This window comes from Helianthus annuus, chromosome 2 (assembly GCF_002127325.2).
Source record: "Helianthus annuus cultivar XRQ/B chromosome 2, HanXRQr2.0-SUNRISE, whole genome shotgun sequence".
NCBI classification, from domain to species: domain Eukaryota; kingdom Viridiplantae; phylum Streptophyta; class Magnoliopsida; order Asterales; family Asteraceae; genus Helianthus; species Helianthus annuus.
Window position 1 is genome coordinate 72,573,657 of NC_035434.2, and position 10,776 is coordinate 72,584,432.

Here is a 10,776-nt window from a genome sequence, read left to right on the forward strand (position 1 = left end):
AGATCAGAAGTGATGTTATGGATGTTAGAAACATTACACATGAAACAATTTTGAGAGTCACTAAAGAAGCTGATGCAAAAACAAAGCAAATGATAGGCAGAATCAAGGATATAGAGTATGTTGCTCCTGAGAATAAGAAATGGAGACATGACAATAGTGATTCCGACAATGAAGACAAAAAGATGAGCGAAATGATTGAGAAGAAGACCAGATGGTGGTGTGTGAGAGATGGAAAACGGAAGAGAACACCGAAGTCATCCCCTGCAGTTTCTATTCCGAAGGATGGAGATAAGGGTATAGTGAAAGGGGGAGCCTTAAGACAGTTAGATCGTTTATATTCTTGAATGTTTCTAACTTCTTTGATTATATCTGTTTTGTAGGGTCTTCTGGAGCTCCACAGCAAAGATTAGTTGATGAAATAGTTCTGGAACCCGCTGTGGTTATTGAACAAGGAGTTAGTATTTTGAGCCAATCCTTTGAGAATTATTGGAAAAGAAATGAGGAAGCAACAGCTCAGAAAGCTCAAGGATCAACAGTTCAAGATAAAGATCAAGAAAGTTCGAGTGATGATTCTGAAGCCACTCAATCTGAGTCTGAATTAGATCCAACTACTCTTGGGAGAGGAAAGGCTCAGTTGAAGAAAAAGCCTTTGAAAAAGAAGAAGACATCAGATGATGAAGATAGATCTTATGAACCAGATGAGTCAATAAGAAAGAAAAGGAAAGCTGTTCAAGCTGGCGTTATTCCAAGGAATGTCAGGGCAAAGAAATCTGCTGTAGCTTCGTCAAAAGAAAAGGAAGGAAAGAAAGATAAGCATATTCAGAAAGAGAAGGTTCGAGAGTCTGAGAAAACTCCAAGTGTTGAACTACCTAAAGAACCTGAAGTGCAGTCAGTTGATGAACCAGTAGCTGAAGCTGGAAAAGGAACTGGTGACGATGATTATGTTGAAATCACCGGATTCAAACCTGCCAGTCCTCAACATGTTCCACAAGATATCCCCGAATCATCTCAACAGAAAGAAACAGGTTTTAATTTCGATTTTGATGGGTTTGATACTGCTACAGGGATATTCACTGAAGATATGCCTGAAGATCATTTCGACATGTTCAACGATCAAGCAGTAAAAGAGTTATTGCAAAAGGTCAACAAGCTGGAGAAAGTAAAAGCTAAAACAGAATTGGAGCGTGATATTCTGAAGAAACAAGTTGATCGTTTGATGAAGGCTCATGATTAATTGAGAGAAGAGTTGTTAGAACAAAATGAAGAGGTGAACAAAGCGAGGAATGAAGCTGAAGATAATTCAAAGTTGTTTGAACTTTTGTCAGCTGAGATAGCTTCGTTAAATGTGAAGATAAAGAATCTGGAGGATGTGAATCAAACTCTAAATCAGCTTCTCAGTGAAATGAGTGAAGCTTCAACAAATGAAATGAATGCAATCAAGCTTGAAATGGAAGCAATGAAGGCAGACAAAGTAATGAAAGATGAACAACTTCAGATGCTATGTGCTGTTATGGAAAGTCACTTGAAAATGAATATTCATGCTGCATTTGAAGAGATAGAGGTGAGAAGAGCTGAAGAAAGAAGAATGGAGCGTGAAAGGCGTCTAGCTGAAGAAGCTACTCAGAAAAACAAAGGTGTTATTAATGATACTCAAGAGACTGGTGGATCATCAAGTCAACCTGATATTCGTGGTTCATCATCACAACAAGATATTGAAATGGTTGAAGTTGTAGAAGTCAAGGAACAAGAAATAGTTGAAAATGAAGAAGAAATGGTTGAAGCTGAAGAAGTTCAAGAACCAGACTTCATGATTGTTGGTGAGTCTTCTGAACCTATTGATATTGATAATATTCTTCGAAGGGTTAATGTTATTCAAAGAAAGAGAAAGGCAAGAGAAGTATTGCTACTAGAATGGAAGACACAACAATTTGTACTCGTTGGTAATGCTTATCCTTTACCTTACAATGTTTAAGAAGTTGAACGTCAAATGAAAGTCAAAGAAAGGCGAAGGAAAGCAAAGAAAGCTCGTGGAGAAATCGTTGATGATGATTCTGATGTTGAGCTATTTGGATATGAAGATGAGGAGGATGAAGATAAAGCTGATGATAAACCAGATGATAAAGATGATAAAGGTGATGATGACAATGATCAGGGTGCTTCAGGATTGTTAATCAGAGATCCAGCTGTTCAAGAGAAAGTAGATGAATTATTGAATGATGAGATCAATGAAAAGGAGGATGAAGTATAGAATGAAGCATCATCGTCTGGGAAACAACATGTTGATCAGGTACTCCTCTTAAACCCAACTGTTATTTACTTGAATGATCAACGAGAAGAGGAAGTTGAAGTTAGAAGAACAAGGGCTGAAATGTTAGAGGAGTTGGAATTAGATGAAGGGAAGTTTAAGTTTGACATTGAGGACGAGATTCCTCAGTCTCTAGCCAAAGACTTTGAGCCTAGATATGCATACGAAGCAGATCACTATGATGATGTTATTGTTGAAGATGCTTCAGATTCAGAAGTTGATGAAATTGATTTTCATTATGCTGGGACAGATGCAACATTTCCCTCACTCGCAGAAATGTTCAAAGACAAAAATGAAGACGAGATTAAGAGAAAGATTGTTGAAAAGATCTCCACTGAAGGTGTTCCTGAAACTGTGCCAAGAGAAATTCTTGCAGAAGAAAGAAAGAAATGGTTCAAGAACATGCCTGAGGAAAGAAAAACTCTCAGAGCTCTTCAATTCTTCACTCACAACAAAAACTTATCATGGGGAGATATTCTTTCATGGGGATACCTTGAAGATCTTAAGGTGTATGCCATCAGGGGAGAGAAGAAGGCGTTCAATACTTCGAGTTCTTATCTGATATTGCTTCTCTACCTTGGTGGGATGTGGATGAATTGGTGAAAACAAAGAACATCAAACAGTTCTACTATGGTCCTGAAGTTCGTCAACATGATCAAGATCTGTGGAACTACATCAAACTGCAAGCAAAGAATAACTATCCTGATTGGAAGCCACAATTTCCAAAGCAAATTGTCACATACCTGGAGAATGGGAAGAAAGATATAACTCTGGATGTCAAGCCACCCAAGTGTCTGAAGAATATGCCGCTCAGAGCCATTGAACAAGATTTTCATGATTTGTTTCAAGGATGGCTATACAATGAATCTACAGCAGAAGCAGTTATCTCTCTTTATGATAAGTCCATTGGAGAATCGCGAAGAATCAGTATTTTGGATCCAATGTGGCTTGTGAACTGCTCAAAGAAAGACATTGATTGCCTATTTGTAAACAAGATCATTTATGAGAAGAGAGACAAAGCTCTAGCTATGCAATATCAAGGGATTGTGGATGTTTGCTTCGCCAAAGACATCAATTCTGGAAGATACTGGAAGACCAAATGGAGAAACATAGAAATTGATGAGTTCTTAAAGAAATACAAACAAAGTCAAAGATCTAAAGAGATAGCAAAGAGAGCTGCAGAGTTGGGAAAAAGAAACTTGGGGTATGTGCCATCAACAGATCAGATGCCAATTGAATCTGAAGAGAACAAGATTCCGAAATGGGAACGAAAGCGTGATGGTGACCCAGAATACAGAAAATGGTGGATGACTGAGGGCAGACATAAGAGACGAAGAATGTTAGACGAAAGAGAGGAAAAGAGAAGACAGAAAGCCAGAGAAAGAAGACGGAACAGGAAGAACTGAAGACTATGCTGGAAGGAACTACAGCTACATCCGAGGGGGAGTCTGTTAGTACAATAATGTCTGTAGCTTCCGTCAGCAAGTAGTCATGTTTTGTATAGTTGTTTATATGTTTGTTTCTAAAGCAAGTCAGGATATGGCGCGTCTTTTTGTTAAGTGCTGAATATGCCAGCCGATCGGCTAGCCCAGCCGATCGGACATCCCAACCGATCGAATAGGCTGTTCGATCGGTCAGTAATGTCAGCCGATCGGCTAGTCCAGCGATCGGCCAGCACCCACTCTATCCTGATTGTGCCTATATATAGCTGTTCGATCAGCTCATTTGGAACTCTTGATACTATCACTCTCTGGCAAATTCATGTCCGTCTGTACTTTCTAAGGAGCTTGTACACTTTCACAATCAATCAATAGAAGATCAGACAGTAATTCAGAGTGAAATTTGTTCTCGTATATCTGTTGTGTGATTCAATGAATTCCGCGCATTAATCATATCCGATTCAACTTAGTTTCCGAAGAAGAAGATCCCATCCGAGAGACCAACATGTTTCCCTGTTACTTGTCTTTTGCATAGTCCTATGGGCCCACAGTATGCTGGGCAACTCATCAACCCATCCTCTTTGCTGCGTTCCCAGCCGTGCCTAGATACCGTCCACGATGCTCTTGTTAACTGCCTCGACCTGACCATTCCCTTGTGGGTGTGCCACCGAGGAAAAAGTGTGTTCCATATTTAGCTCCTTGAACCAATTTTGGAGATCTTCAGCAGCAAAATTCCATTATCAGTTATGATTCTCAGAGCAGCCCGAAACCATAAATTATTTGTTCCCAGATGAACCTTCGCACCACAGTAGATGTGGTTGATGCCAACGCCTTTGCTTCCACCCATTTCGTGAAATAGTCTACTGCGACTATGATAAACTTCACTGCTCCTGGGGCTTCTGGAAAAGGACCAACCATATCTATCCCCCATTGCTGGAACGGCCATGCCGTTGTCACGGGGACCAGCTCATTCTTTGGGCGCATTGTTTTTGGAGCATGTCTCTGACAACCGCTGCATTTTCTCAAAACCTTGACTACATCTAGATGCATTCCGGGCCAGTAGTAACCCACATTCCTTACCTTTGCTACCACCATTCTGGGACCGGCATGAATGCCACAAATGCCCTCATGTACTTCTCGGATCAGATAATTTGCGTCTTCTAGATCTACGCATCTCAGTAACGGTCCGAGGTAGGATTTCCTGTACAGAATGCCATCAGCCATTTGGTAATGCTCAGATTTGTACTGTATTTTTCTTGCTTCAGCCTTGTTTTCGGGTAGTATTCCTAATGGTACTGATGGATTGCTTAGAACTTCAATGCGCACATCTTTGGCCAGATGCTGAAAGCTGGTGGACGCGAGCTTGCTCAGTGCATCTGCTGGTTTGTTCTCGCTCCTGTTAATGTGATGCACCTTGTAGGAGTTGAAGTTTTGGAGCAAGTTTTTTGCTTGGTCTAGGTATAGTGCCATCACATCTCCTTTGGCGTCATACTGACCACTGATTTGGCCAGCTATGAGCATGGAGTCCACATGCGCTTCGATTTGCTTGACTCCCATCTTGATTGCTAGCCGTAAACCAGCAAGGAACGCTTCATATTCAGCTTCATCATTTGTGCTATTGAAGTCTAACCGGATGGCGTATGTGAACTCATGTTTTTCTGGACTTACCAACCTAAGTCCCACCCCTACACCATCCTCGATGGATGCGCCATCCGTATATATCAACCATGGTTCTTCTGAGTATTGCTTTTCAGGCTTCTCCATTACCTTACATTCTCTATCTTTATCATCGGGTACCTCTGTCAGGACATCAGCCAACACCTGACCCTTGATCGCTGGCCTTGGTCTACAAACCACGATATGGCCTCCCAGCTCTATAACTCATTTTTTCTAATCTTCCAGATAGATGTTGCCGATGTTATAAATCAATAGGACATGAATGACATGGTTAGAAAAGTATCTGCGCAGTCGTCTGGATGCATGGATCATGAGAGGACCCTCTTTTCCATTATAGCGTATCTTGTTTCTGGGTCATTCAAGGTGCGAGACACGTAATAGACTGGTGTTTGTACGCCTTGTCGGTCCACCAGTAGAACTGCTCCTACCGTTTTTTCTGATGCTGACAGGTACATCATTAGGGGTTCCCCTTTCATTGGTGCTGTCAGCGTTGGCAATCGTATGAGACAGTCCTTCATTTCTCGGAATACGTGCTCGGCTTCCGGAGTCCACTGAAACTGATTCTTCTTTACACAATTGCGGAGGGTTTTGATGAATGGAAAAGATTTTGCTGCATGATTGGCGAGGAAATGGTTGATTGCTGCTAACCGTCCAACCAATTTCTACATTTCTTTTATCGTCGATGGTGAAGGCATCCGCTCGATTGCTTGCACCTTTTCAGGATTAACCTTAAACCTATCCTTTGTAACGATGAAACCTAGGAACTTTCCTTCTTCCATCCCAAAGGAACACTTCGCTGGATTTAGCTTGATATTCACCCCGCGCAATGTATCGAATGTTTTTTTTAATGTTTAGCAGCATCATACTTTCTTCTTTGCTCATGATGACCAGGTCATCCATGTATAATTCTATGCATTTGCCGATAGCGTCGCTGAATGTTTCATTCAGCAGTCACTGGTAAGTTGCACCTGCATTCTTTAAGCCAAAGGGCATCTTTTTATAACAGTACAACCTTTTTGGTGTGCGAAATGCAGTTTTATCTTCATCTTGGATAGCCGTCTACACCTGATGGTATCCTTTATAACAATCAAGGAAACATTTCCATCTGAACGACGCTAGTGAATCGATCTTTTCATCAATCTCTGGTAAAGCGTAGCAATCGCGCGGGCATGCCTTGTTCAAATCTTTGTAATCCACACACATTCTCCACCCGCCGTTGCCCTTGGGAACCATGACTGGGCTGGCTACCCAGGTTTGATAACGAACCTCTCTAATGATGCCAGCATTTAGTAACTCTGTGATCTATTCTTGCATGGCATCGTGCTTTATGTCTCCCAGATGACGCTTCGTATGGACCACTGGCTTGGCATTTTCGGAAACGTTCAGCCGATATTCTACTATGTGCCATGGAACGCAGACCATATCGGCCGGTGTCCAGGCGAACACATCCATGTTTTCGAATAATAGCTTTTGTAGCGCCGTGCGTGTGAGATTTGATATTGATGGGCCTAAAGTGACAGTTTGCTCTGGGTACTTGTTGTTCAGTATCCAGTTTTCAGGTTCTGCGCGCGGTGTGGGTTTGCTTGTTTTTGCTGGTTAGATTTCGTCAGTCGCGAGGACCTCTTTGCTTGCGTAAATTATTGTTATCCCTGTCTCTGTTTGGAACCCAACAGCTGAATGTGGCCCTGAACAAATCATACTAAAATCTCCCTAGGATTCTCTTCCCAAAAGGATATCATACCTTGAGCTTGCTGGCAATACCATGAATGTGACTTCTTCGGTTCTTGAATTCCTTCCAACCGAGAGCAGCACCAGGAACGATATCTGTCCAAGAGGAAAAACGGCTTCATTGCAGAAACTAGTTAGCAGGTAGTCTACTGGTTCTAAGCATGCTTTATCATCCTGGTCGAATTGATTAAAGCATTGTTCGTAGATGATATATGCGGTGCTCCCTGGATCAATGAAAATGTAGTTAGTCTGGTAATGACTGATCACACCAGAAATGACTATAGGTCTTCTCTCTCTTGGGCCTCCTCGCACCATGGGGAAAACAACTTGTTTTTCGCGCCAAGAATCATCTTGGGCACGCTTGTTATAGTTCTTTCGTGACCTTCATGGACCCCCTTGGATCATGTGAGTTTCTAACTTTCGAAGATTTTTGTTGTCTGGGCCTTCTTCCCTTCTGTGAATTTGGCGATTATCACGCTTTCCCCCTTTAACCAGATGGGTGAGCCGTCCATCTTTCAAAGCTCTTTTCTATCTCTTGCTTTAGGCTAAAATAGTCGTCAGTCAAGTGACCCGTATCTTTGTGGAACTCGCAGAAAAGATTTGGGTCTTGGCCCCTTTTGTTTCGCATCTGTAAGGAGGTTTGAATTGGTGGTTCTCGGTTTACAGGACCTCGGAAGGGGTCATTGTCAGGGGTGTCCACTGTTTTTCCCTGTTTTCTCTCTTAACTTCCTTGCGATGAGTGATCTGATTGATCGTGGCACGCGCGTCTTCTCTTATCGGACTTCTTTCTCTATAACCTGATGTCTTCCATGACTGGCCTTTGCCTTTCTTGTTGCGTCGATCATGTTGGCTGTGATTATATTGACGGCTGTCATCGCCGGTCAACTGCTTCAATGAAGGTGTCCCAATCTTTGGGGCCTCCATCTCTTCCTTTCAACCATTTGATCAGGTCATCGCATTTTCTGCCCTCATGCAGTGTGCGCACATCATCTTCTCGCCTACATCTCCGATTTCCAGACATTCTTTGTTGTATCCGTTAATGAAATCTTCTATGCTTTCATGATCTTTCCTCCATATATTTAAGCAATCAGCTGGATCTCTAACGTGCCTTCGTTGCTGGGAGAAGTGCGCGAGGAACTTGTCTCGAAATTCGACCCATGATTTAATTCTTCCTGCTAACAGGCTGTTAAACCAGACGCGCGCTGCGCCGACAAAGGTTTGTGCGAAAAGATGACACCAAGTTGGTAGTGTCCAACCACCTATTAGTCCTGCGCCATTGAAGACTTGGAGGTGGTCGTCAGGATCTGTCAAGCCATTTTACTTTCCCACATTATGTGGCAGCTTTGTTTTGTCGATATCGGCTGTTGCGATTTCTCTAATGAATTTATACTTTTCAGCTATGCCTTTTGGGCGATAGCTCAACGAGTAATCATGCTCTGCATTTGGATTGTACCCTGCGCGCTTGTGGGGTTTGTACGCCTCGTGTTCTGGTGGTAACCTGCTGAACACCGTGCTTTCTCTCTTATATGTCATGTCATCTTCTTCATTGTAGCTATCCCATTCATCGTTTATGTTGCGCAGGCCTAAACGACTGTGGACTGGCTTTTCCTGCTGATGAGTGTATTGCAAATAATTGCTTTCTGTTTCTCCATAAGTGTCGCGCGTATCGTGCATGCTTTGTCTTCGGACATTAGGAGCTTTCTCAGGGTGTAGGTTCCACTCCTGTGCTTGTTGAGGGATATGGGTGTTCGGAGGTTTATGTGGTGGAGTAACAAATGAGGATTGATTGGCTTGCGCTTGGAGCAAGGCCTGATGTGCGTTGAGTAGCGCATAAACAAGGTTCAGAGATGCTGTTTGCTCGGCATACCAGGAAGCCAGAGTTTTTCCTTCGGGTAGCCCTAAAAGTGCCGAAAAGTTCAACTGTGTTTGGCCCGATGGTGCTGAAGGACCAACCCCATGGTTTGGTGTTGGAACTTCCAATGGTGTTTGGTTAACTCTTCCTGGTGGAGTTTGGAAAGCTGCTACGTTTGTGGTCTGATTGATAACTCTGGAGGTGCTTCCAAAGATATCAGGGAAATCTTTGTTTACTCGCCCTTCTCGGATGGTCTCGTTCCTTTGGACGTGAGCGGTGTCCGAAATCAGTTCAAAGGAAGAGACTTCTCCGTCTACTTGAGGGGAAGGGTTTGGTTCAGCCATTTTAGAAAGTTTTTTGAAGAAAAAGGAGATGAAAATGGTTTGGAAAAGATGCGGTGGGCGCCAATGATGAAACACTGGTTAACACTGATGGTTAACTAGCTGGGTCATCTCTTATATGGGTTCAATCTCCTCTTCTACTCGCTTGCGACTGATGTCCGGCAAAACAACAACACCGTTAGCTCGTTAAGAGGGGAATATGGGGGTTTCCCTCTTAACCGGGCTCCGTCGTGAGAATAAGTACCGCTTTGAGGAAGAAATAGTGTGTGTTAAGGGTGAATAGTAAGGAGAACAGAATGGACAACCTGAATGATGAAGGGTCCTATTTATAGCCGGAGGGTGAAGGAGGGAGGAGCGACCTAGCCAGTTGCTATTGGGCGCCAGCTATCTGACCAAGGGGAATATCCTCTTGGTCTCCTCTGTTGTGGTCAAGATAGTGGTCCACTTGGCACGCCAACATTTGTCCATGCTGGAGGAATTGTACAGCTGTTGTCGGTCTGCCCCCAGGATTTGTCGTAGGTCTACATGGCGCTCGATTAATGGTGACACGTGTCGTCCTTTCTGTCGGAAGGAGCATCTTTGGTACCACCTTGACACCTTCCACAAGCTTCTAGAAGCTTCTGGATTTACTTGCTGTTGTAGGCGCCGTGTTGGACGGAAAAAGTGGTGTGGTCCCTGCCATGTGTGCATGGAAATGGGACCATACCTCTTCAACTTAGGTATTTCTACAGGCTTCCTGGTAATATTATAGCTTCCTCTTCTTTCTCCTGGTTATTATTTATTAAATTTAAACAATGCACACGTGTTAGTAAGATAACCCAAATCACATTAACCATACAACTCGAAACAGAACTCTAATGACTGATTCAGGCAAAGCCTTGACATGCATTACGTAATCCTAGATCAATCGGGTGTAACCCGACCACAGAATTGCAACGACTGAGTCAGGCAGAGCCTTGACATGCGTTACGGAGCCCTAAATCGATCGTGTAGAGTAATAGCAGGGTTATAATACTTACAACGAGGCAGAGCTTCACTTCTATAGGGGTATTAAGCTATAGCTTTCGCCTATTAGAAGTTGAGAGAGTTTTAGAGAAATTGAACAAGGTGAAATGTTGCATCTCGGCCCTTTTGTAGCTGGAACAGAGGTCTCTCGCGCCCTGCGAGAGCCTCCTCTTCTTCCTTCATGGCCCGTGAGGGATCTAAAGGCGGTCATAGTGTCCGGCAAGTCACAGGCTATCGCGCCCCTGTTTAAGGGTAGTTATCGAAGGAAATCAGTGATTTGGAAGGAAATCAGTGATTTAGATGATCTTGAAGAGTTATACTTGGGTACTAATAATTCCTTTACACCACTAAGAGTCCCTTTTTCTTTCAGTGGAAAAAGATTCAAATTTTATAACGAATGAAGCGAACATGATTGGATTTTTGTTTTAA

General features: G+C 42.9%; 1 protein-coding gene across 1 annotated transcript; it reads right to left on the reverse strand.

The window, feature by feature from the left end:
- Positions 1 to 4,497: 4,497 nt before the first annotated feature.
- LOC110891087 lies at positions 4,498 to 8,073 on the reverse strand. Its single transcript, XM_022138746.1, has 2 exons — positions 7,814 to 8,073; positions 4,498 to 5,590 (listed from the first exon to the last, which is right to left on the reverse strand). Exons 1-2 carry the CDS (start codon positions 8,071 to 8,073, stop codon positions 4,498 to 4,500), a joined length of 1,353 nt encoding a protein of 450 aa, XP_021994438.1.
- Between the last annotated feature and the right edge of the window lie 2,703 nt (positions 8,074 to 10,776).